Genomic DNA, 25,816 nt, shown 5'->3' with positions numbered 1-25,816 from the left:
GGGTGGGCGCGCGCCTCAGGGCGCCGGGCTGCGGCCGGGGGGGCGGGCGGGGAGGCGGGAGGCGAGCGCGACTGGGCGGGCGAGTGCGCGTGCGCGCCTCTGGGGGGGCGTGAGTGGGCGCGCGGCCGGTGACGCGGGGCGGGGCGGGGGCACCGGGAGGGGCTGCGGGGAACGCGCTTGGGGAGTGCGCGTGCGCCGCTCCCGGGAGCGCGCCCGAGGCGGGAGCGCGCGCCGGGCCGGAGGCTCGGGCGAACGCGTCCTCCCTAGCTTACCCGGCCGGTCGTGGCCGGAAGCGGTGGCGACTCCCGGGGGAAGTTGAGGCCCCGGTGGGGGAGGAGGCCGCGCGGGCCCAGCCTGCCTGACCGGAAACGGCGGCCCCGGGGGGCCCGTCGTGGCCCCCGGCCTGCCCCCATTCCTTCCCCCTTTCAAAGGAACTCGGTCCCGCTGTCGTCCCGGGCGGGCTGCGTGCGGCCTTTGATCCGGCCGATAATTACGGGCATTCCGGCCGGCGGGAGGCTCATTCATTCGCCCCTGCGCGGGCGGCGGGCAGGAAGCGCGTGCGCCAGAGGGGAAGTGATGGGCCAAGGTCAGGCACCGCGTGGCCCGCGGGGCAGGGCAAGGACGGTGGCCAGGCCCGATGGCCATCCCGAGGCCTCCCGGGCGCCGAACCGCGCCCCTGAACCCCAGCTCCCAGTCTCCGCCGTAAAGGGGGCCACCCCAGTTCGTGGAAATGAGTGCCCTTCGGTCCCGCGGGGTCGGGCAAGCTTGGGATGGCGTGATCAGTCGGAAAAGTGAGCCACAGCGAGTGTGGACAGAGGCTGTTACAGAGCCGTTACCAATGCTTGGCACCAAGGACAGGGAGATGGACAAGGTCCCTGAGGGAGCGGGTAGAGACCTGGACAGAGGTCCATGCCCCTCTCCTCCCCTCTCCATCCCCGTCCTCATCCAGGGGGCCGAGGGAGCCAGGGAAGACACCCCACCCAGCCCAATCCAGAGGGGCAGTCAGCGTTTTAGGAAAGGACTGACTTGGTTTGGGTTTTCCGTGTGGTTCCTGGTGCCCGGCCCTGCGTTGGGCAATGGTGAGGATACAGCTAGGAGCTGGGTCTGGCCTCGCTTCTGGGGAAGCACAGTTGCTGTTGATCCTGGCTTATCTCCTAAGACTGTAAGCCTCTTTGGCTAAATGCAGCTGGCATTCACCTACCTGTCTCTGCTGTAGTCTCCTTTGGTCCTCCTGCCTCAGCCACAGAGAACATTGAGATCAGATTCCTTCTAATGTTATCTCTTGTATTAGCCCTTTTCCTCCTGGAAGTCATCCAGGTCTGACCACCACCCAGCAGAGCTAGAGAACAGGGAGGGCTTAGCACCATGCTGGGCCCAGGAGCAGCACTGCAGTGTGTTAGCCCGGGGCTCTGGGGTCAGACTGACCTGCTTTCAAGTCCCAGCTTCACCGTTCATCACCTTTGTGACCTTGCGGCACAAGTAATTTCTCAGTTTCTACTTGAGTGAAACGGGGATAATAATAATAGTATTGATCTTGGCAGGAAGGTTCTTAATGCTTTCCTCTTAGAGCCAAAGCAGATCTCATAGAAGTGGGTGTAAAGCATGTGGACAGGCCTCTGGGGCCAGGCATTCCTAGGCCAGGCTCTGGCTCCGTCTCTTCCAGCCCTGTGACCTTGGACATGCCACTTCCCCTTTCCCAGGCTCAGTTTCCTCCTCAGTCCCTTAAGGTGGAGAGCCCAGTCGACCGTTCGCTGGATAAGCCTGGTCCATCAAAGCTGCTGCCCAGGCCCCGCCCTGTGCTGGGCCCTTGGACACAGCGGTGGTCCTGGTGCAGTGCTCTGCGGTGGGGTGGGAGAGGAGGGTCACTCGGCTGGGCAGCACTTCCTGTCCTGGAGCAGCTCAGAGCCCTGGCGGGGAGGCACGTGCATGGAAGCCCAAGGCTCGGGAATTTGCCAGGATAGCCCTGGGAGCTAGAGGAACCCAGAGGGAGGGCATTCTGGTCAGGGAAGGATGTCTGGGGAGATGGCATGTTCCGAGTCTTGAAAGACAGAGGAATTGGCCAAGAGGACTCTGGGACTCCAGGGAGGAGGATGGTGAGTTCTGGGCAGGCAGAGGTAATCTTGCTCCATGGCCTCCAGCGACTGCCTGGCTGCCCTGTGCTCTTTGGTGGTCACTCCTGGGCACACAGATCTCGGGGCACCTGTGCTCAGATTAGGCCCATAGCCCCCTAACCCTGGCTGGCTGTCCCGCAGTGCTGCTTGAGGTCTCCTGCCTGCCGAGGCACGTGCCGGGCACTGCCCCCAGGGACTCAGCTCTGGCCCTGGCCTCCTGGTGGAGACAGACTGCAGATCTGACGACACTCTGGCTGAGCCCTAGGCGGGCGGCTGGCCCTGTGCCCGGTACTCAGTGTCCTGAGCCCTCGGAGGCCCTGGGATGGGGTGGTCACCCCACTCTGGGGGGGACTGAGTCCCAGGCGCCACGGCAGCACTGGAGCATGGGTCTGTGTGAATCCAGAGCCTGGCCCTTTCCCATGATGCCGCCGCCTGCGTCAGCTTCTTTTGGCCAGGCTTGGGGCCTGGGGGAGACAAAGGCTGTTCTGAAGGAGGTCTCTTAGGTGTCATTAGTTGGTTTGGGGACTCGGGTATCCCCTTCTGGTGGGGCAGCTATCGTGAAGATTTGTATAGGCGGGGCCGCTGGCTCAGGGGATTCTGAGACCCAGCCCCTCATTTCAGGTGTGCCTTTCACGGGTGGTGAGGACACGGGCAGTGTGTGCTGAGATGCAGGTGTCAGGAGGCCTCACTAACCTATGAGGCAGGTAGGGGAGTTCTGTTGTCACGTTAGTAGGGTCAGCAGCCCTGTCGTAGGAGCAGAGAGAGCCGTTGCCTCACCCCACTGTGCAGCCAGCCAGCAGAGCTTGGGGTGAGGGGCTGGCGGGGAGGGCCCTGGGCTGCTCCTGGGCCCGCCTTGGCGGGCTTTCCCTGGCTCCGTCTGCCTGGTCTCTGGGCTCTCTCATGCCGAATGAGGAGTCCCGTGTGGGCAGCCTGGTAATGAATGTTGCTGGGGACCCAAAGACGCATCAGACGTGGCCCCAGCCTTGAGGCTCAGGGTCAGGCCGGCCAGAAAGTTGTGGCCCCGTGGGGCTCTGTGTGCAGGGTCTGCTGGGAGGTCGCAGTCCTCCGGGGCTGCGTGGGGGACACGAAGGGGTGAGTAAGCCAGGGAGATCCTCCCAGGGACATAGGCTGCATCTGTAATCGTGGAAATAAGGGGAGCAGGTGCCCCTGTCCTCGGTGGAAGGGGAAGAAGTGCCTTGGAGTCTGGCCCACTGGTTTCATCTTGGCCCTTCTGCCCTGTGGCTCTGTGGCGTTGGGTCAGCCAGTGAACTTGTCTGAACTGGGCTTTAGACTCCTGGTTCACACTTACTAGGCAGTACTGGGCACCTGGCTCCTTGTGGAGCGCGTCATCTCGTCTGATCTTGACGCCAAGCCCACGAAGAGGAGACACGGGGTGAAGCACCTGCCCTAGGCTGGTGGGTGGTGAGGCCGATCCCGACCCTGGCAGCCTGCCCTCCTGCCCAGAGAGGACGGCCTCTCGTCTCTTGGTGGTGGGAGGGATCAAGATTATGTTCCTGCTGCACCCTGTGCGCGGTCTGCAGTGTGTAGCCTGTGCTTGATGAATGCGAGCTGGCCAGTTTTTTAAAAAAGTAATTATTTATTTTTGGCTGCATTGGGTCTTTGTTGCTGCGCGCGGGCCTTCTCTAGTTGCGGTGAGCGGAGGTTACTCTCCGTTGTGGTGCGCGGGCTTCTCATTGTGGTGGCTTCTCTTGTTGCAGAGCACAGGCTCTAGGCACACGGGCTTCAGTAGTTGTGCCACGTGGGCTCAATAGTTGTGGCTCACGGGCTCTAGAGTGCAGGCTCAGTAGTTGTCGCGCACAGGCTTAGTTGCTCCGCAGCATGTGGGATCTTCCCGGACCAGGGCTTGAACCTGTGTCCCCTGCACTGGCAGGCAGATTCTTAACCACTGCGCCACCAGGGAAGTCCTGCAAACTGGTCTTATTTGATAAGAGGGGACAGTTGAGCTGAGGGAAGGGAGAAGTCTGGGAAGGATTTCCGGAGGAGGTGCTGTTTTTGCCGGGCTCTGGTAGCAGCTCTACAGGGGGAAGGCGGGTGGGCAAGGTGGAAGGAAGCACCGTGCAGATCGCACAGATGGCCAGGTTGGGAGAGTCCACGCTCACCCGGAGGATGGGGAGTCTGGCCCATTGGCCTGATTGAGGGGTGACAGAACATGAGATGCCCCATAGGTGCAGTTCTGGTTTTTGTTTTTGTCCTGAAGAGTATTTTGTTTGTTTAAACAATTTTCAGTTGCTCACCAACATTTAAGAATCAGGAGTGGTCACAAGTGTTTCGGAAGCTCTAGAAGCACTAGGTGGTGGCCGGTGGCTGGGACGGGGCAGAGGCTGCAGTGCTCCCCTCTACTCCTGGGTGGGCCTGCGGCCGTAACAGTAGGTCAGGGTTCTAGGACTTCCAGAAACTTCTGCCTCTTGTGGAGCAGGTGGGGAGTGGTGACTGGGGCTGTGCATGTCTACCCTGAGCTCACTCTTTTCTGAGCCAGCCCGGCCCTGCTGGGCCCCTGGGAAGGGCTTCAAAGGACCTGAGAGAGGCCAGGTGGGGGAAATAAAGCAGTGTAATAGACTTAGCAGGAGGCAGCCTAATTGAAGGAAAGGGGGAGGAAGCAGAGAGACAGAAGGAAACTGGAGGGGTAGCCTCAGGGCCTCGCTCAACCCTGAGTGTCTAAGCATGCTGGAATCCTTGTAGGGAAGAGTGGTCTGCCCAGCTGGCCCCAGACCAGACAGAAAACATCTAAGTGGTCAATCCATGGAGGAAACACGGACAGTTGCCACCAAAAAAGGGGTACAAGATCCTGATGGCATCACAGAGACGTTCCCCCAACATTCAAACCACAGGTCTGACGTGGGGAGGGCTCCCGGACCACCTTGGGGGCCCGGGGGGCCCAGACAGATGCAGAGGAGGGAACAGACCGGGTCTTCAGGCCTGGAGTGAGGGGTGAGGATGCCTACAGAAAAGGGAAGTGAGGAGGGAGCTGGATGGGAGATGTAGGGGTGTGCCTGCAGCCCTGGGGGTACTGGGGGGCACCTACCATCCAGGGAGGGCTGAAGAGGGGCTGAGGGTCTGAGGCGGCCCTGTTGAGTCGGTGGGCTGAGAGCTCCAGCCCGCTCACCTGCAGGGAGCTGGCGTGCACAGGAGCGGATGCTGGAGATGAGGAGGGCCATCCCACAGTGGTGGGTGGTGGCGGCCTTGGAGGGAAGTAGGCCCTGCGCGCTGGGATGTGGGCAGGGCTTGTTGGGCTAGGGATTTGACATTTGAGCAGACCCTTGAAAGGTGAGAAGGGGCCAGGCAGGTGGAGGACTGGGCCAGACTCCCTGGAGGGAAAGAGGAGGGCTGGGCGGGAGGTGGGAGTGAGGGGCTGGAGGAGGAAGTGAGTTTGCAAGGGTGACTGGGGCCGATGGGGCCCTGCGGGACCTGCAGAGGGGTCTGGATTTTGGACTGAGTGCAGCGGACACATGTTGGAGGTGGTTCAGGCAGGGGAGTGATGTGAACTGAGCTACCTGAAAAAAAAAGTAACAGTTTCATTGTGATGTAATTCCCATGTTGTACAGTTCACTTACTTAAAGTATACAGTTAACGTATTCACAGGGATGTGCAACCATCACCACGCTGATTTTAGGACTTTCTCATCATCCCCTAAAAGGCTGTGTACCCACTCGTGTCCCCTGGCCCGGAGCCTCTGAGAACCACTGGTCTGTGTTCTGACTGGATTTGCCTGTCCTGGACTTTTCACGTGAGTGGAATCACACACCACGTGGTCTGTGTCTGCCAAGGTCCATCTGTGATGCGGCACTGGTCAGTGCTTCCTTTTCCTGGCTGAGTAATACTCCAGCTACAGATGGACCACGTTTGTGCGTCCATTCACCCGGTGATGGGGGTTTGGGTTGTCTCCACTTTCTGGCTGTTGTGATTTATGCTTCTGTGAACACGTGTGTATAAATTTTGGGGCGGACATGTCTTCATTTCTCTTGGGTACGTGGCCAGAAGTGGAGTTGCTGGATTATACTGTAATTCTGTGTTTAACCTTTTGAGGAGCTGCTAATCTCTTTTCCACAGTGGCTGCACCATTTCACAGTCTCAGCAGCAATGCACGAGGGTTCCAACTTCTCCACACCCTCGCCAACACTTGTGTTTTCTGTTTTTATTATGTCCGTCCCAGTGGGTGTACAGTGGGGTCCCTCTGTGGTTTTGATGAGCGTTCCCCTGAGGGCTGATGATGTTGAGCATCTTTTCATGTACTTAACAGCATGCTGTCTTTGGAGAAACCTCTCTTCTGATCCTTTGCCCGTTTTTAGTTGCTTATTTGAACTGAGTGCCTTGAAAAGATGAATTGGTCCGTGGTGTGGGGAATGGACTGTGGAGGGGTGTTGGGCAGGAGTGCAGGCCCCCGGGGGGTGGGAGTTGGGAGAGGAGGGTGGTGAGGATGGCGGGCAGGGGAGAGGGAGCGGGGAGGGAGCTCCGGGAAGGGAGGGAGCGTGTGTGCAGACGGTGGTGCTGCCTACTGTCCCCGGGGTCAAGGCTGAGAAGTAGCCACTGGATTTGGTGACCAGAAGGTTGTGGGAGTGGCGGTTGGAGGATGGCGGGGGAGGAGGTGGGGGTCACAGCTCAGCCCCGACAGTGGAGGGAAAGCAGCTGGAGAGGAGAGAGAGGGGGTGAGGGGACAAGTGAGTGGGCCCTCGGGAGGGTCTGGGGCGGGGAGGGTCTGGGGCGGAGAGCGAGAGCGAGGACGGGGGAGCAGGGAGCCGCAGGCAAGCAGAGATGGGGGAGGAGGACGAGGTGAGATTGGCAGCAGAAGAAAGAGCTGGGTAATTGGTGGGCAGGCATCCAGAGGAGGTGGGCGGGATCTAATAACAACAATAACAACGATAATTTGTCTTGCACTTAAAAGCCAGCGCTAATTGGATCGCTCAAGGCCCCAGCGGGGGCGTGTCTTCGTCTCTGCAGAGCGGGGGTCTGAGCAGGGTGAGGCTGGGCCGGTACTGTTGAGCGTTTGGGGGGCCGGGGGAGAGTAGGACCCTCTGCTTTTGGCCTCCAGGGCCATCAGAGTCCACAGTCAGGCTGGCTGCGGGAATTGCCCCTTCTCCCCCAGAGAGCCGCCCGGGTCCTGAGAGCAGCTAGCTTAGGGGCTGCCCGAGGCCCTCAGCTCTGGCTGCTCCCCTCTGAGGTCCTGGGGCAGGACCCCAAGCCCCCCGGATCAGGACAAGAGGGCCCAACAGCTGCTTGAGTGGATGAGCGCATGAGTGACTGGCTGGACGGGGGAGGGAGGGACCTGGGTAGGATGGTTTAGCGACCGCCCTCGGCTCTTCACCAGGATTGCGGTTGGTCCCCCAGCACGCGCTTCCTGACCTCTCACTCAGCTCCAGGGGTACCTGCTGGTCCCTGTTGCACGGGGGCGGCAGCCGAGGCCCAGAGAGGCTGAGCCGCATGTGCAGGGTCACAGAGTGGAGTGGCCGAGGCACCGGGCTCCAGCCTCCGTGCCAGGAGCCAGGGCAGCACTGCCGCCGGGGCCTTTTCCGCGGAGACAGAGGAGATGCCGGGGGTGTTCTCACCTCGTGGCTGGTTTTCAGTCTCCCTGGTGGGTGGTGTAACCTCCCTCTGCTCAGGGCTGAAACTGAAATGCAGAGCGGACTGTCCCCGAGTCCCCAGGTGTGCCCTGCGCCAGGCACCCCTGACCAGCAGCGCCAGTGGGAGCCCCTGCCGACCCCCCAGAAGTCAGCGAGAGAAGCTGCATCTTTCTAGGGCCTCGTAGTAAAGTTCTGCCTAGTCAGGGCTTCCTGCCGTGTCTGGAGTACCATGCAGACGCCTGGCTGGGCCTGCACGGCCCTGCTCTGTCCCCTCTGCCTCTAGTGCCTCATCTACTACCCCAGGGCAGGGCTGGCTCCGTCGTTTTCAGGGCCTGGCATGAAATGAATAGGTGAGCCCCTTGGGCAAAAAGCAAGAAAAAAGCTTTTCCCTTTCTTCCGAGGTCTCTCAGCCTGTCAGGGTGTTTTTAACTTGGTATTTCCTGTCGCACTCCCCCAGGTACAGGGTTGCCCTCGGGGTGCAGGCCTGGCTCCTCCCCAGGCCCCCGTAGGACCTCCTGTGCAAAACACAGATCCCGAGATAAGATTAGCAGTAGTCTCAGGGTGGCGACCACAGAGTATTGACCCCCATGCGCAGGGCTCCCTCACCACTGGTGGCCCTGCTGTGGCCCCTGCAGGCACCCCACCTGCCCCTTCCCGCCCTCCATTCCACATCCAGGGCTCAGCCTCCCTCAGGCCCACCTATCCTGTCCCAGCCAGGCCTTTCCTGTGTGTCTGCTTGGCCTGGGACGCTTTCCCCTAAATCCTGGCATCCGTCATTCCTTCGCATCTGGGTCGGCAAACTCTCCTTAATGAGCCAGAGAGTAAACGTTTGAGGGCTTACAGACCAAGAGGCCATGTTGAGGGTATATGTTGACACCTACATACCAGTTAACATGTGACCATTTAAACCCCGTGAGCCCCGTGAGAACCGTTCTTGGTTGGAGGGCAGCTTCCAGGAGGGTCATTGTGTACGGACCCTCCCTTACGTTACCCCGTCTTGGCTCCAGTCTGGCCCATGGAGGGGCCTTTGGCAGTCTGTAGGGGATGTAGGATTTTCCTCTGCCCTCCTAGGGCTTCCGGCTGGACTGACTAAGGCGGATTAACAGGAGAAAAGCATACGAATTTTACTTCCGTGAGCTTGGGAGCCCTCAGGAGAAAATCGCCGGAGTGCTTCTTATACACCAGGGTGAGCAGGTGCCATGGTGGGGAGTAACCGCGGGACCCGGGGGAATGCAGGAAGGAAGGTCATTTTAGCAGATCTCTCTCGGGATGTTTCTTCTTCCTGGAGCCGGGAGGGCACTTTCATGTGCCTCCTGCTTTCAGGGGAGAAGGTGCGTTCAGAGCGTCCTTGTTGCACCTGCTGTTTTCCGACTGCCCTGAATTCGGGGTCATCAGTGTGGTAAAGCAGCCTATCAAGGTGGAAGTTCTGCATCTCACGTCCTGGTTCAAGAGCAGCCCCTTCCCCTCCATGCCCAGCCTCACTTTCCTGCTGGCTCTTCCCACCATGGAAATCGGGGTGTTGGTTCCCTCACTGCCTTGTTCTGGGCAGCGTGGCTCCCGGTGCTCAGTAAGCACCTCTGGGTGCAGGGAAATCTCTGGTGCAGGGCTGGCCGCTGTCACCTCCCTGTCCTCCGTCCCTTCCCCCAGAGCCTGTGGGTTCCCTGGAAGGAGGATGGAGGCCAGCCCAGGCCTTGTCGCTGCAGGAAGCTGGCCTGAGGTGGACGCTCGAGGCCGGGAAGTCCCTGCTTTATTGACTTAGACGTGATAGTTCCAGTGGCAGCACGTGATAACCGCCTGGCAAACGAGTTTCAACCCAGAAGCCACAGAGGAGCGGCCTCTGTCCGTCCCACCTCCTCAGCCCCCGAGCCCTTGGCCTCTCTTCCTTTTCTTTCTCTTGTGTGTTTCTGTTGTTGCTGGGGTTTGAATAAGAGGGCCCGTACGAATTCTTAGGTCTTTTTACCTTTTAATTGAGATGTAAGTCACATATTGGAAAGTTCGCCCTCGTAAAGTGTACAATTTAGTGGTTTTTAATACAGCCACAGAGTTGCGCAACCGTCACCACTGTCTGATTCCAGAACATTTTCATCGCTCCAAAAAACCCCGTGCCAGTGCGCGACCCCTCCCCGTCCCACCCCCAGGCTGGCAGCCGCTTATCTCGGCCTGGACGGTTCACATCCCGGAGCCGCGCTCTGAGTGGCCTTGTGTGCTGGCTGCTTCCCCGGGCGTTGGAGTTGTCACCCCTTGTTGGCTGTCACGCACAGCACTGCTGTGAATAACACTTAGGAGTGGGGTCCTGGGGTCACACAGTGACTTCGTCATTATCAGGACGTGCCAGGCTCTCTTCACAGCGGCTGCCCTACTGGCACACCCGCCCGCCGTGCAGTTTTCACGTTTACCTGTGATCTGAGGGCCCGCACAGTTCTCTCTCCCCAACACCCCGATTTCCCTGTTGTGATACATAGGCCTTGTCACCAGAAAGAAGCCAACCTTTAGTCTTTTCCCCTCGTTACACAAGTAATTATCCATTAATGTAAAAAAAATTGAGAAGGTGAAGGTAAAGGAGAAGAAAATGTTAAGATGGCTCTTACTGTTATTGGCCCGGGGGGGGGGGGGGGGGGGGGGGGCGGGGCGGCCACTTTACAGCGTTGTTTCAGAGGCTGTGAGATGTCCGTAGACCCGCTTCCCATGGTCTGTGATCTTATTACACTTTCTCCCACCACGGGGCTGGCGGGTTCTTTCCGGTTCTTACCCTGTTCTAAATCTTGCTGTGGCAAACCCTGCAGGAAGCATTTTCCGAGGTTTGGGTTTTCCCCGCAGATTAGCTTATGAAGTGGGCTTCCCCGGGCAGGGGCCGTGAGCTACACAGCGGCATCACCTGACTGGGCCCTCGTCAACCGGATTGTGCATGTTGTACCCGGCTCTCGGCCCGCTAGGGGCTGGGGCCCGATGGGTCCGAGGGCCAGTCTGTCCTTCCGGTATGGGTCTCACCACTTCCTGCAGTGGGTCCTAGAAGGGGGGTGGTCGTGGGGGTCGGATTTGGGGTGCACTGTGTTCTGTCCCTCGAGCCTCTGCTCTGTTAGTTGGCCTGTCACCCACCCGGTGGCAGCACATGTCTGTGCCTGGCACTGTCGTGGGGCCCCCGGAGGGTCTCGGCAGGGCCCTGGAGGCCGGGTACATCCCCTGCCCCGTGACCTGCAGCGAGGCCATGGGCCCAGGAGGGAGGCAGGGCAGCGCCCTCCTTTGTCCCCCGGCTGCCAGGGTCCTGGGAGTCGTCTCAGCCCTGAGTCCCGCACCACCAGCGCTGAGTAACTCCTGGCTGCTGTCCAGGTGCTCCCTGCTGTTGCTGCAAGGGACCCGGGATCTGGCCCCGCTGCGTTCTTGAGCCTCAGTCTCCCCGTCTGTGAAACAGGTGTTGTCATAGTGCCCCCCCTTGGAGAGACCCTGCATTTCACACGGTTCCCCAGGCCTCCGCCTGGCCTTCCAGGCCCTGTAGGAGAATCTGCCCGCCCTGCCTCACAGCCTCCTTGCTGACCCCGGGCCTTCGCACCCACTGTCCCTGCTGCCTGCATCCCTCTCCCTCCACACTGCTTGTTCATCTCAGGCCTGCTCCTGGGGCCCCCTCCCTGGGGAGCGGCCCCTCCCAGCCCCTCTGTGTGTGTCATGGCACTTGCATTGTCTGAAATCACCTTTCCTTTCCTGTGCTCATTGGTTTTCTGTCTCCTGGACTGGCAGGGACCTCCCCATGAGGCAGGGGCCGCAGCCTGTTTACCACAGTGTTCTCCGGTGGGGGAGGGGGGTGACTGGGACAGGTGGGGAGAAGAGAGTTAATTACATCAGTGTCTCAGGAGATGCGAACAGCACACCCCCAGCCTGTGGAGCCTCTAACACTCCCGCCTTATCTTCTCGTCAGGCCCAGATGCAGTTGGGCTCAGATACAGTGACGGGAAGCTGCCTTGGTTTTGTCATCAACCCTGCCGTGGCCTCCAACCAGAGCTTGTCCGCCTCACCACCGGCCTCACGTCTCGCCACTGGCTCCATTCCCATGAGCTGCCTGGTTCAGGCTCCCACCTTCTCGTCAGGTTTCGGCAATTCTTGCGTGCTTGGTGGGGGTGTCTTCCCTCTTCGTGTCCCGACGGTCTGCTCACTGCCGGGTCCAGGGGGTGCTTGGGCAGCTCCGCCCAGAGGTGGCCCAGGCCCCGACAGGCCTCTTTGAGGGGCGTCTCCCTCCCTGGCCTCCTGGCTTGTCCTGCCCTTGGATTGCGCCCCTGCTCTTAGAGTCCTTGTGACCATTTGTTGAGCGTCAGGATGGCGGAGCGGGTGAGCCATGCGGCCTGTGTCCCTCCTCTGCTCCTGGGCACTTCCACCTCTGTGCCCTGACCCCGGGGGGTGGGGGGTGGTGGTCACGTGGGGCACTTGGGCGCAGGTTAATGTAGGGCTGCGTCTGACTGTGGGACCTGGGCCCGCCTTCCCTCCTGGCCCGCGAGCTCTGCGGCAGGCCTGGCCTCTCCGGTTACTGCCCGTCTCCTGGTCTCAGGACTCCGTGAGTGAGCGCTCGGGAGAGCCAGGCCCAGACCCTGAGCGGCAGCTCCGTTGGTTCTGGGCACAGACTTGCAGCCGGGACGGTCTGCCTTCACGTCCCGGCTCTGCCGCCCCTGCCTCGGAATCCTCACGGCTGGGGGTGACGGTCACATCTGCCCAGAGGGTTGCATCAACCACTGAGAACAGTACCTGGGGGCTTGTGAGCGACTTGCTCGGCACAGCCGCATGTGTTTATTACTTAACTAAACAGGCCGGTTAAACAGGCCAGTTCTTAGAGCTTCTGGCAGATGTCAGCAGAGGTTACTGAGGGGCGGGCCATGGAACGGGCTCCTTTCAGTGCCTGGATAGTGGTGAGCCCCTTGTTACTGGGGGATTCAAGAGAAATGGGTCAGGCTTGTTGTGCCAGGGTGTGTGATGCTTGGGGCTGGATGGCTCCGTTCCCAGATGCCAGTTCCCCCAACTGGAGTGGGGGACAGAAGGACTGTGTGGGGAGAGGTTCTCTGAGCTGCGTGCATGCAGACAGACGGGCCTTGGTTTGCACCTGAAGGGGCCTGAACACGAGAGGAGGAACCGAGGCGCCGCCCCGGGTCCCAGTCGGTGTGCCCCTTCTTGTCAGAAGGCCTGCCTGCCTGCCAGCGTCCTGCTGGGGAGGGATGTCACACCAAGGAGCAGGGCCCAGAGGGGACCGGAATGCCGTGGCCCCAGTACCAGGCTCCGCTGCTGGGGCTGGGTGCCTGCCCACACCTCCCCGCCCTGCACACTGAGTCCAAGATGCAGGCACAGCAGCCTGGAGCCCAGGCCTGGCAGCTCCTGCCCTGCCCACCCTGCAGGGGCCAGAGCGGGAAGGGGAGGAAGGCTGAGCTGTGCGCCCCAAGGGCCAGGCTCTGCCGTGGCGTTGCCCCGGGCAGCGGCGGGGAGTGGAAGTGTGGGCTCTGGAGGCAGGCCACACGGTATGTGAGGGACGTGCACGCCAGTGTCCGCAGCAGCTGTGCTCACTTTAGCCAAAGGGGAAACACCCAGGCTCTGTCTGTCACCCAAAGAACAGAGGAACAAACAACACGTGGTCTGCCCCTGCAGGGGAGCATTACTCAGCCGTGAAAAGGAAGGAAATTTTGACACGCTGCTCCGTGGGTGAGCCTTGAGAGCGTGCCACTCAGCGAGAGAAGCCAGACGCCAGAGGCCACGTGCTGTGTGATGCCATTCATAAGAAACGTCCAGGGTTAGGGCGAGTGGTGGCCAGGGGCTGGGACCAGAGCGGCCGGCGCTCCTCCCGTGCAGGTCCCCGGAGGGTCCATCGTCGCTGTGTCCAGGCCTGGTGTGGAGTTTTGCTTGGCTGGCCCATGTCTGGAAGCAGACCTCAGACTGTGAGCTGCTCAGACGCTCAGTGCCCATGTCACCTGTCTCCCTGTCACACACTGTCACGTCTCAGTGGGATTTGCCTCATCCTGGTCCAGGGAGAGGCCTTAGGACGGGCCTGACAGGGGAGCCCTTCTGGCCTTGATTGGTGGGATGGGCCCTGGCCTGGAGTGGATTTAGGGTTCCCTTGCTTGGGGTGAGAGCTCCGTCTGTAGTTGTCTCGCGTAGACTTCACGACCCATGTGTCGGGCCGTCCTCCATCTTCCTGGTGAGGAAACCGAGTGGGGGGGTGGAGGGGGTCTCTTGCCCCGGCCCCAGCTGGTCAGCGGTGGAGCTGGGATGCTAGCCCCGGCCAGGTGGCCGCAGCCGGAACACTTCCTCCTCACCCAGGTTGCATGTGGCCTCGGGCCGGACCCCTGTCCAGTGGGGGGGGGAGCAGAGGGCCATCTCTCCCTTGGCCCTTAGGTCCCTGCCGCCATGCACCTCTTGTCTGCTGGGCCTGAGCCGGGCAATTGGAGCCCACATAGCACCTGTCCCCCCACCCCGGGGCCCTCTGTCCAGTCTGGCGTCCTGTAAACTCTGTCCTCTGTCTCGTCCCCTTCTAACAGGGACCCAGACATGGAGCTGCGGGAAGAGGCGTGGTCTCCGGGGCCGTTGGATTCTGAGGACCAGCAGATGGCCAGCCATGAGAACCCAGGTGAGGCGGCCTTGGGGAGTTCTTCCCAGCTGGTCCCTCACCCTTCCCTGGACCCTCGCTTCCTTTGTCTCCCCTTGCCCTCCCGTGGCTCGGGGCTCACCATCCTTCCTCTGGGGGCTCAGCCAGGCTGCCTCCCGGGCCTGTGTGGATTCTCCGAGTTCCCTCCCAGCTGGGAGCCCCTGGGGGCTGCCCCCTCCCCTCGCTGGGTGCTTGGCACCGTTTCTAGGTGGCCCCTTGGACCTCCTGGGCGGGATGCTCTTTAGACCAGGGTGGCAGGCCCACATACCAGTGGGCCAGGACGTGGAGAGCTGGGGACAAACTGTGATGTGTGGGGAGCGGCAGGCTCACAGAGCAGGGCCAGTGACCATCCTGGGAGACAGCTGGGTGTCTGGGTTTTTATGGGGCTTGTATCTTTCTGGGGTTTTATCTGTCACAAACATATTGGCCACATGCTTTGTTTGACAAAGCGTTATTTGGGTTGAATAAAACTGATCTTTGAGCCCTCGGGGGCTAGGCTTTGCTTGCTGAGGCCCCACCTGGCTCCGCTGGCCCCTTCACGGCCTCACCCCTTGCCCTCTGGTGAAGACGTGCTCCCCGTTTCCAGGGGTTTTCATGCAGGGCACCTGAGAAATAAAGTATGAGCTCCTTTTCATGCTGCTTTTGATGCGTCTTCATGCGGGCATCCCGTCCTCGTGCGTTTTGGATGGGTTCAGCCAGCACTTCTTGCTGTGAGGGGGCAGAGGGGAGGTGTTTTCAGCATTGTAGGCCTTGTGCCCCTGCAGCGTGGAAGTGAATGGGCGCGACCACGTTATTTGTAGAACAGGCTCTGAAGTCGTGATCCCGGTGCCAGCGTGTCGTAGTCGTCCAAGAGAGGTTACGAGGGCCTGGGCGGGCTGGGGATAGATTGCATAAAGCACTCGAGCCCCTTCGCCTGATCTAGTTCTAAGATCCACTGAGGGGGTGAGGGAAGCTCCTTGGGCTGGCTCCGGGCAGCCGTGGTTACACAGGAGGAAACAGATTTCAGGGCACGTGGCACGTGGGGCGCAGACCCTCCACCACCCAGCAGGAGGGCGCACGGCCCATCCTTCCCCATTTCATGCCGCTGGGCCTGCCCCTTCCTCCTTTCCCTGTCTTTTAGCCTTTTTAAAATTAATTTTACGGTCTGTGTCATGCTGGAAATTGCAAGCATCGATAGTGTGGTGATTGCGCTTCCCACTGCCTAGCCTTAGCGGTGAGCAGTACTTTGCGGTCTTTTCCCTGGTTGTGCCTGCTTTTTCTTCTGGAGAATTTTAAAGAAAATCCCAGATATTGTATCATTTCACCTACAGATTCTCCAGCAATAACAAACGCTCATCTCACCTGACGAAGCGTTGCCCAGTGTGTGAAGGTGTCCCCAGCTGTCTCCAAAATGCATGTTTGCCTTGAAGTAAGGTGGTTTTAATTTTACACTCTGTCCACTAACTCATTCTCTTGAGGAAACCTCAACAAAGCACAAGTGGGTTCTCATATCCCCTTTGTCCGGCCTGCTGTCCCCAACCCAACCCCCCACCGGAGTCTGTTGCAAGTCTGCTCCGGCCCCTCCCTGTGTGGTGCCTCCAACCGCGTGACACCCCTTCGCTCAGCTTGTAAGCCGTGTGGCCTGGATGCCTCCAAGCTGCCCTGCGTCCCCTGGTTCTGGGCCTGCCCTGTTGGGTCCTACCTCTGTGGCAGCCTCCTGTGATGGGACAGGGCCGGACCCCTGCCCTGAGACCCCCCCCCCCCAACCCCCGGCTGATGCCTGGACGCAGGAGCAGGAGGCTTGGGCTGGCGGTAGCCCCTGTAGGCTGTTTGCCTGTTGGGTCAGGACGAGGGGTCCGTGAGCAGGGCTGTGAGCGCTTCCTGTGTGCCCCGAGCTTGAGGCCAGCCACCTTGGGCAGGCCCTCTCGTGGAATCCTCACACCCTTCGAGCTCGGGGTGCTGATCAGAGGGTGCTGGGCAGAGAGAGGCCAGGCCACCGCCCAGGGTGAGGCAGCCGGGAGCCAGTGGAAGGGGCCTGGGGGCCTGGACTGTTCGTAGGCTGCAGCCAGAGTCTGTTGCGCTGCCTCACTGGCGCATTGACCCCGGCCCACCGCCTGCAGGTGCGAGAGCTGTCCAGGCTCAGCCTGGGGCCTTAGCTACAGGGTGTTCAGAAAGAGAAGCCATCCAAAAATGAATAATAAAGAGACATCCCAATTCTGAGGCGGGAAAGTCTTCAGCTGGTGTGTTGGAAATCACCCACCAGGGACAGGGTCCTGGCCTCCCGCTCTCAAGCCCGCCTCTCACGTCTCAGTGCCCTCCAGAATGACCCCGCAGAGTTCACCGCAAATGCCACGTCTGAGCCGGATGACAGCAGACCCACGTAAAAACACAGCAACTGCCTGTGGGCAAAACCCATGTTCCCGGGTCACACTGGCAGCACACCTTAGGTGCAAAGCCCCAAAATACAGCTGGATGCGGACAAGCCAGCAGCCGGGCCAGTGTGGTGTTAGCAGGGGCAGGAGGGGAGGACGCCCCAGGTAGCCCTCGGGGGTTCACCGGAGGACTTGGGGCTGGTCACGCTGCGGCCAGCAACTGAAGCTGGAGGGGTTCTGTCCAGACCAGGAGCAGGGAGCGTGGGGCTGCTGGGGCCCATGGCTTCCTTTACCCAGGTAAAGTGCCCTGCCCGGGCAGGACCCACGCAGAGCACAGCCTGTCAGGAGGGGGCTCAGGATCGAGTGGGACCCCTGTCATTGGCCACAAGGGAGAAGGGAAGGTCCAGATAAAATCAGGGGTGGCCGCAGAGCAGGCAGCCCTGCACTCGGAAGAGGGAGCCCTGAGGAGCCAGAAACGCTGTCCAGAGTGTAGCCTCCCAGAAGTTCAGGGAGACTGACCACAGAAATGAGCGAAACTGGAAAATGGTGAGTTCGGTCCTCTTGCTTCCACCCCCAGGAAGCTATTAGAATAAAAAAGAAGAGGGGCAAATAGTATCTCCACAGACAGGGAGGGTGGTCAGAGATACACCTGCAGACAGGTCAGGATCGTTCAGAGTGGCCAGGAGATGACGGCCCCTGGAAGTGCAAGATCAGAACAGCTCAGCCCGGGGGCAGAACTCAGCAGAGAATTAGAAATAGAGTCAAATTAATTTCAAAGTGAAGTAGGAGGAATTCGAGACTGAATAAAAATAACACATTGTTTCTTAAGAAAAATCGAAGGTGAAAAAGAGGGCCATTTTAAAATCAAAAAGAAATGAGTAAAGATTAAGGCAGAGTAAAAAAAAACAGGTACTGAAGTTAGGTAAAGAAAGCCCTTTGAAGAAGAAATCCAAAGGAATATAATGGTGAAAACTACGTGTCCAGAAAACATTCCTGAAATGTCAAAGTTAGGTATTGAAGGAATAAATCACAAATCTGAGAATATCAACTCGAATGAACAAGACATATTCTATTCAAGTCACTGGGCTTTAAAGGAAGGAGCAAATCCTTTGGGGCATCTAGGCAAAAAGAGCAAATGACTTACAAGGCAAAGTAGATGGGATTGCTGTCAGACTTTGCCAGCAATGCTTTATGCCAGGAGAAAATGGAGTCATATTTATGATTCTCAGGGGAAGAAAAGGTAGAGCTAAGGATCGTATTCAGGAAGACTGCCTTCCACGTTGGAAGGGTGCAGATGACCTCAGCCAGCAGGAGCTGAGCAAACAGGGGTGTCGTGGGGCCTTCCCGAGGAGTCTGCGGGCAAGTGAGCCTTGCGCAGCCGCCGTGGCCAGAGAGATGGGTGCTGAGTCGGGGCAGGCTCAACGAGGGCTCAGGCGGTGGAGGTCTGGCTGTGAAATCAGTGAGCGGAACAGGAATAGTTCACCTGATTTCTCAGGAATGGTACTTGGCGGTGGTGGGGGTGATTCTAACCATTCAAGTTAGAATGCTTATCTTGAAGCTGTGTGATGTGGGTTCAGCAAATAAGCAATTATGGGCTAGTCAAGTCCTCTCCTCCCCTAGTGAGGAACAGAGATGCAGATGTCCTAGAAAAGACCGCATAAAAGCCTTTTGGCCTAAATTTGTATGGGAAGTATCAGAAGTCACAGGAATTTTATCTTAAAAAAAAAAAAAAGCGAAGATCATTTCCACATTTTGATTTTGAAATTGTTTCCCACGAAAAGAAACCAGAGTCCCTTGGAGAAACGGCCAGTTGCAGGTTTGGGGTGGGAAGTATGGATGAACCTGTAGCCCCTTGTTAGGCTGGATGGCAGAGAATCTGTCAAAGACCACCTGGGTCCCGTCCAAAGGACTCGGAGCTCACTTGAGGCTCCCACGCACTGAAGATGGCAGGCAGTGCAGCCTACCAGATATATTTAAATCCGTGATCTCCTAATGATGTTAAGAAAGGAAAGACTACGTGGTTACCTTGGAGGGTGGTAGGGAGCCAGTTCGTAACTTGGAAAACTGGGCAGGTAAGGGGAAATGAGATTCATCCTGCCATAACCACATGAAATTTACCACTGGGTACCAACCAACAGATGATGTAGAGTCTCTAAAAGCTATTCCAGCTCCTAAACGCAGGAGAAACCACAGGGCAGCCCCATTTTGCACCCCTCGACAAATCAGCAGACCTAAGCGTTGAGCATCGGTGGCCCTTGATATCACAAAAAGAGAAACACGAGATATCGGGTGCCTTCAGTGAAAGAACAGGATTGCACCTTCAGAATGACTTCAGGGGCCGGCAGGGCTGGGTGAGCCAGCTGCTAACCGGCAGCAGATGCAGGGCACTAGGAGCATGCAGTCAGCAAGGGTCCAACTGGCTGTAGGGCTCCGCTTCTTCAAAAGGAAAATCGTAAGGAAAAGCAAGGGATGGAGGAAGTCGTGTCTTACAGGAGACTTAAAGACATACTGAAGTAGGGCTTCCCTGGTGGCGCAGTGGTTGAGAGTTCGCCTGCGGATGCAGGGGACGTGGGTTCATGCCCCGGTCCGGGAGGATCCCACATCCCACATGCCGCAGAGCGGCTGGGCCCGTGAGCCATGGCTGTTGAGCCTGCGCGTCCGGAGCCTGTGCTTCGCGCAACGGGAGAGGCCGCGGCGGTGGGAGGCGCGCATACCGCAAAAAAAAAAAAAAAAAAAAAAAAAAAAACTGAAAAAGTAACGGACCGAACTGTAATGTCTGGGATGTTGCACTTGGGTGACAACCGTACAGAAATGCAAGGGAACGATTACTGCACAGGTCAGGATGGTGGTTATATTTGGGGTTGAGAGGGGGTGAGCTTGGGAAGGGCACGGAGGGACTCCCGGTGGGTGGCCAAGACCTGTATCTTGACGGGGCATTTGTCTTTCTGCATTGATTGTGGTCAGCTCTGCATTCCGGGCTCTCTGCATGTCGTGTGTTTTAGGGGAAAAAGGTTAACATTCGGTAAAGCCGCAGGTCCTGCCCTTCCCCAGAAGGTCTGCTTGGGAGGATCCACCCTGGGGCGGGAAGCTGCGTGGGCGGCAGGACCCCGCCTGGGCCCAGAGCGCAGGAGCCGGAGCTGAGCCCTCCTTCAGCGAGAGAAGGACAGTGACAGTTGCTGTGGGATGACGGGACCTGGAGCCTGGGACACCCCTCCCCTTCCCTTCGGGAATGGCGATCACTCGTCATTTCTGTGCTTTTTATTGAGTGAGCCCTTTGTGCTGGTCGATGTCCTCTCCGCTTTCCGGGAATTCTTGCATCCTTCTAAAGATGACGTTTGTGCGGCAGTGAAGTTGCCCCCATGAGGAAGGCGGCCCAGAGGGAAGCCGCTGACTTCCAGCCTGACCTGGAGGGGTGCAGACTCAGACTCTGGTGTGCGTGAGAGCCGCCCGCTGCTTGGAGAGCGCCGGTCCCTGCACCCACTCGCAGAGGGGACCAGGAATTCGAAGGTTGAGAGAGCACCCCGCCTCCCGAAGTGATTAGATCCTCTTCCATTTAACAGCTTAACACCTGCTTAAAAAGTAGTGCGTGGGGTAAACAGCACGCAGCAGCGGAGAGAAGAGTCACGTAGCCCAAGGCTACAGAGGAAGCCTGCACCCGCTGCACGCACCTCACTGCCCAGCCGGCTCCTCGGGCCTTCTCTCCCCGTTTCTGGACCTGGACGGGTGGTCGGCCCCTCGCCAACCGCCCCCCCCCCCCGCATCCAGGGCCCCGGATTGAGTTACAGGTGTTTCACAAGTTCAGATGGGCTGTGTTCAGTTCCTGTCATCATGATTGTAAATACTCTTCATCGCTGAGTCAAGTGGCGTATTGTTAAACTTTCTTGACAACTTTGAAAACAAGACGTTTATTTCAATCAAAGGAGTGCAGAATACTTGCTATGTATGGGTCAGGTGGTGCGGCTCATTTCCCGCAAAGAGCAAGTCTCCTTTCCAGCCCACCCCAGTCCACCCCTGCTGCCCGGACACACTGCTCAGAGGCAGACAGCTCCCCAAGGTTCAGTTTTTTATTCTTGAATATCTCCACATAATGTGCTTATGACTCTATTTCTTTTTCTTTTTTTTGGCTGTGCCTGGTGGCTTGCGGGATCTTAGTTCCCTAACCAGGGATTGAACTGGGGCCCATGGCAGTGAAGGCATGGAGTCCTAACCACTGAACGGCCAGGGAATCCCCATGATGCCACTTCTTGATTTATGTTGACACCAAAGTGGGCCCTGTGTCACCTCTTGAAAAGCGGCCCCCACCCGGCCCAGACTTCCTACCTGGATTTTTTTTTTTTCCTGCTGCATATATGATTCTATATCCCAGTACCCTTTCCAGTACAGGCGGTCTTGGGACCCAGACTACCCGTGCAGATACTGCTTTGCTGCTCCCAGGCCGTGTAGCCTTGGGCAGTGGTTCATCTTCCTGGTGCCTTGGTGTTCTCACCTGTAAAGACCCGAGTTCCATGGAGCCCACCTTACAAGACTTAAACGCATGGATGCTTATTAAGTGCATGGGACCACTGTCTCAGGACAGTTGGAGCACTTTGTTCCCGGCCAGGTGCTGGAACACAGGGATCGGGCCGCTGTCCTTGTGGGCTTGCAGGCTAGTGAGAGGGAGAGGGAAAACAATGTTTGGTAGGTTATAATGGGATTCACCTTTGAAAGACACCTTCGCGGTGCACCTAGGGGCGGGGCCAGAGGCGGGAGGGCGGGGCTGTGATCAGGGGGCGGGGCCGTGCCCCCGAGAGCGAGGCGGGAACCCAGGCAGGAGTCCGGGCTTGAGCACGTGCCCCACCTCCATTATGTAACTCAGGCCCAAGCCGGACAGGGAAGGCAAATGTCGCCAAGGGTGCACACAGAACAGTCTCGGAGAGCTGGGCAGGCTGCGGGGAGGGGCAGGCTCTCATCTCTCCCGGCAGGCCGCCCGCTCAGGCCAGGCGCGGCGTAATTGTATTAGAGGCTTTGTTGGGCAGATGGCCCGTGGTGGTGTCCTCAGTTTGCAGACGCCGGGACCAAGGCCCCACGCTCCTTTATTGTCTGCACTGGGCATACAGTACCTACAAACCCAGGGACCAGGGTGAGGAAGTCTGTAATAGAGGCTGCAGTGTTTGGAGTTTGCACTCCCAGTTAATGGAGGGTCAGGACTTTCATGCGGCCTGTGATCCCATTAACCAGTCCGGTGACCCCTTCCTCTCTCTCTTCTCCACCCGCAGCCAGGATTATCTTCCAAGAGCCCAGATGTGACACCATCATTTCCCGCTTGTACACCCACAGGGTGCTGCAAGCCCTTGTCCCTGGGCAAAGGTGGAAACCGCGCTGCGGCTGCCTTCCGGTCTGGCGGGGACGAGCTCTGCTGGCCCCCAGCCTGGGGCCTGGGCTTCGGGAGGCATTCTTTACTAGGAGCCTTCCCTATACCTCCATCCCGTACCCCTGTGTTTCTGTTGTTTCCTTTAGCAGACATTTCTGGCGTCCCTACTAAGTCCCGGGCATTGTTCTAGATGCTGGGGAAACGGCCGTGAAGGAAGGAAGAGTCCTAAGGGATGGGTAATGAATGTTTAGTAAAATGCCAGGGCGTGTTCGATGCCCTGAGGACAGACACTAGGAGGGGTGAGGGGAAGGGGACCGATGGGAGGGACGTCTGACCAGGGCCAGGCCCGTGAGGAGGGCTCCGCACTGGCAGGGCCCAATTGCCCTCTGAGGGAGGTTCTGCCACCGCCCCCGTTACAGGGAAGCCTGGGAGGGCACACAGGTGAGCGAGGTTCCCGGGGGCACGCAGAGCAGCAGGTGGAGGGGCCCCAGGCCGCCCTCGCACGTAGGCTCTCTGACTCCCTCCTCTCCCCTCTTGCCTTCCAGTGGACATTCTCATCATGGATGACGACGACGTCCCCAGCTGGCCCCCAACCAAGCTGTCCCCGCCCCAGTCGGCGCCCCCGGCTGGTCCCCCGCCCCGGCCGCGGCCGCCCGCCCCCTACATCTGCAACGAATGCGGCAAGAGCTTCAGCCACTGGTCCAAGCTGACGCGGCACCAGCGCACGCACACGGGCGAGCGGCCCAACGCTTGCAGCGACTGCGGCAAGACCTTCTCGCAGAGCTCGCACCTGGTGCAGCACCGGCGCATCCACACGGGCGAGAAGCCCTACGCCTGCTCCGAGTGCGGCAAGCGCTTCAGCTGGAGCTCCAACCTCATGCAGCACCAGCGCATCCACACGGGGGAGAAGCCCTACGCCTGCCCCGACTGCGGCCGCAGCTTCACGCAGAGCAAGAGCCTGGCCAAGCACCGGCGCTCGCACAGCGGCCTCAAGCCCTTCGTGTGCCCGCGCTGCGGCCGCGGCTTCAGCCAGCCCAAGAGCCTGGCGCGCCACCTGCGGCTGCACCCGGAGCTGTCGGGGCCTGGCGTGGCGGCCAAGGTGCTGGCGGCCAGCGTGCGCCGGGCCAAGGCACCCGAGGAGGCGGCGGCGGCGGACGGCGAGATCGCCATCCCGGTGGGCGACGGCGAGGGGATCATCGTGGTGGGCGCGCCGGGCGAGGGGGCCGCGGCGGCCGCAGCCATGGCGGGCACGGGGACCAAGGCGCCGGGACCCCGCTCGCGGCGCGCCCCGGCCCCCAAGCCATACGTGTGCGTGGAGTGCGGGAAGGGCTTCGGGCACGGGGCCGGGCTTCTGGCCCACCAGCGCGCCCAGCACGGGGACGGGCTCGGGGCGGCGGGGGGCGAGGAGCCCGCGCACATCTGCGTGGAGTGCGGCGAGGGCTTCGTGCAGGGCGCGGCGCTGCGGAGACACAAGAAGGTCCACGCCGTGGGCGCTCCCTCCGTCTGCAGCCGCTGCGGACAGAGCTACTACCGGGCAGGCGGGGAGGACGACGACGACGACGACGAGGCGGCGGGCGGGCGGTGCAGCGAGTGCCGTGGCGGGGAGGGCCGGTAGGGGCGGGGGCCCGGGGGGGCGGGGCCCCTCGGGCTTGGCGGGGACGACGGCGCAGGACCCAGAGACCCGGGGAGAAACGGACAGAGGGCTGCCCCGGACCGGCGGCGCGCTCTACCCCCTCCCCTCCCGCGGCCTGTGCGGCCTGAGAGGTGCGGCGGGCCTGGGGCGGGACACTGGGGACGCTCACCGGGCCGCCCGGCCCCTCCCCGCGCCCGGCCCTCGGCCTGGCCTGACCCTTGTAGGTTCTCGGCCGAGCCCGAATCAAGACGTGTGAGAACTAGAGAGACCAAGATACGACAAAACCCACGAGCGAAAGACCATTTTCCCTCTTTCTCTTCCCCACCAACGGGGGGTGTTGAGAAGATGGCGAACATTGGGACCTTTCCACTCGGAGGGGCCCCAGAGAGGGAAGGGAAAGAGGGGTCCTTTTCCCTTTTAGAATTTTCTTTATAATCATATCCCCTTCCTGACCCCGCCTACCTATTATTTTCTCTCTTCTTCGCGGGTCCCATCCTTTTTCCTCGCCCTAGTCCTTCCTCCCCCTCCTGGATGTGGGGTAGCAGAGAAGTGCTGGAGCGGAACTAGCCCCTGTCCCAGGCGCACCCCGCAGAAAACGGGTTCCCGTCTCATCCCATGCCTGGGCACGGTTGGAGGAGGGGTGCGGGGGGCAATAAATCGCACTATCCAATTGTCCCTGCTGTGCGTGGTTCTTGAGTTCGGGTAAACGGAGGGCTCCGCACCGGCCAGTTGCTGCTGAGGGGGTGAGAGGCTGCCGGCTCGGCCCGCACTCGCGCCCGGGTGCAGACTGGGCGGTTGTCCTGGAAGAGTGACCGGCCAGGTCACCTGCAGCGGGTTCTGGGCCCCAGCGGAGTGGCCGTCAAGTATCCAGGCTGGAGGATGGGCAGGCCTGTGAGGAACTGGGGCGGTTGTTCAGAGTAAGGCCCACCCACTGCTGCTTTTGAAAGGAATCTCACCGTCTGGAGGTGCAGGTGGGAGTTGCACAGGCTGTGCCTCACCTCACAGTGGAGGGCAGCCTCCCCCCACGCAGTAAATGAGCCCATGCTCCCATCTGGGCGTCCTCCCCCAGCCCCTGCAGCCCCTTCCTGCATCCAGCTTCTTGGAAGACTTGGCCTGGACGTTGCACCTGTGTCCGCCTGCTCAGATCCCATCGGGGGAGCAGGGGACAGTCACGGGGTCACATGTCACTGCAGAGGAGGCTGGAAGTGTCCCTGGCCTGCCACTGCTTCCTAGCAACAAAACTATCCTAGAGGCGGGAGATGGACTCTGGTGGGTGGGTGGATACCTGCCTGCCCCCGGGGCCCCACTGGAGGAGCCAGCCAGGGGTCTGGCAGGAAGACAAGGGTGGGCAGTTGCTTTCTGGTGTTTCTTGTGTTCTAGGCGCTGTGCTACTTGCCAGATGGACCTGGTCCTGCAGCATCATCGCAGCAGTCCTGGGACATTGAGGACTGCTAGCAGGTCAGTCCTCGGGGTGGGGCCCAATGATGCCAATTCCAGTGTCCTGGGACCCTCAGCTGGAGTCCTGGGGACCACATCCCCGGGATCTTCAGGGGGTATTTCCAGCCTGGCCAAAAGCCGTGGCTGGACTCAACGTTCCTTTTACCTCTGCAGAAAGAGAGAGGAGTTTACCAGTAGAAGGGGAGCTGAAGGAGGAAGGGGGGTTTCTACCTTGAGCCCTGAATCTCCCCCTGGTGCTTTGCTGCCCTTGAGCAGATCCTGCCCCCACCCACCTCAGGGCCTCAGGTTCTCACCTGGTGAACCAGGGGCTCAAAACCAAGGTCACGGATGGCCATCTGGTGGGCAGAGACGTGACTCCCCAGGAGGATATATTAGAACGTCTTGGGTGCGATCGTAGGTCAGAGAACCCTGTTCTCAAGTGGCCATCGCCTCGCTTGGAAGTTGGTTGAGGCAGTTCAGTTTGAGATCTCAGACCCCTCCAAAGGAGGGAGGGGTGACGCTGTTGTTTGTCCAGAGCGGGCTTGGGTAAACAAAGGCTGAGAACACATTGCCCATTGCCCGCAGTCCCTTCCCTCTCATCCAGCGCTGCCCTTGGGCGCTTCCGGAGGTGGGGGAGGGAGGGAGGGAGGAAGGAGTCGTGCCTGGTGGGTGGAAGGGATGTGCCCCGTCACTTGGGTTGAAGTAAGGGCTTGGGTTGAGTCATTCTCTCCCTACCCCTGGGGCAAGA

General features: G+C 59.8%; 1 protein-coding gene across 2 annotated transcripts in view; it reads left to right on the top strand.

Moving 5' to 3' along the window:
* ZNF787 (zinc finger protein 787) overlaps nt 1-24,306 on the top strand; it is a 24,933-nt gene extending 627 nt beyond the window's left edge. Inside the window, exons 2-4 of one of the 2 annotated variants that reach the window (XM_029202765.1) lie at nt 11,598-11,766; nt 14,191-14,279; nt 22,544-24,306. In XM_029202765.1, coding sequence (XP_029058598.1) covers nt 14,201-14,279; nt 22,544-23,613 — 1,149 coding nt within the window. In that variant the 5' untranslated portion in view covers nt 11,598-11,766; nt 14,191-14,200 and the 3' untranslated portion in view covers nt 23,614-24,306. The remainder of the gene's footprint in view (nt 1-11,597; nt 11,767-14,190; nt 14,280-22,543) is intronic. The other variant, XM_029202756.1, reaches the window with a different exon arrangement.
* Nucleotides 24,307-25,816: the final 1,510 nt, after the last annotated feature.

This window comes from Monodon monoceros, unplaced genomic scaffold, assembly GCF_005190385.1.
Source record: "Monodon monoceros isolate NGI ecotype Baffin Bay Population unplaced genomic scaffold, NGI_Narwhal_1 Super_Scaffold_10, whole genome shotgun sequence".
NCBI classification, from domain to species: Eukaryota; Metazoa; Chordata; class Mammalia; order Artiodactyla; family Monodontidae; genus Monodon; species Monodon monoceros.
The sequence above is the reverse complement of the archived record's forward strand: the minus strand, read 5'-3'. Positions and strand labels throughout refer to the sequence as shown.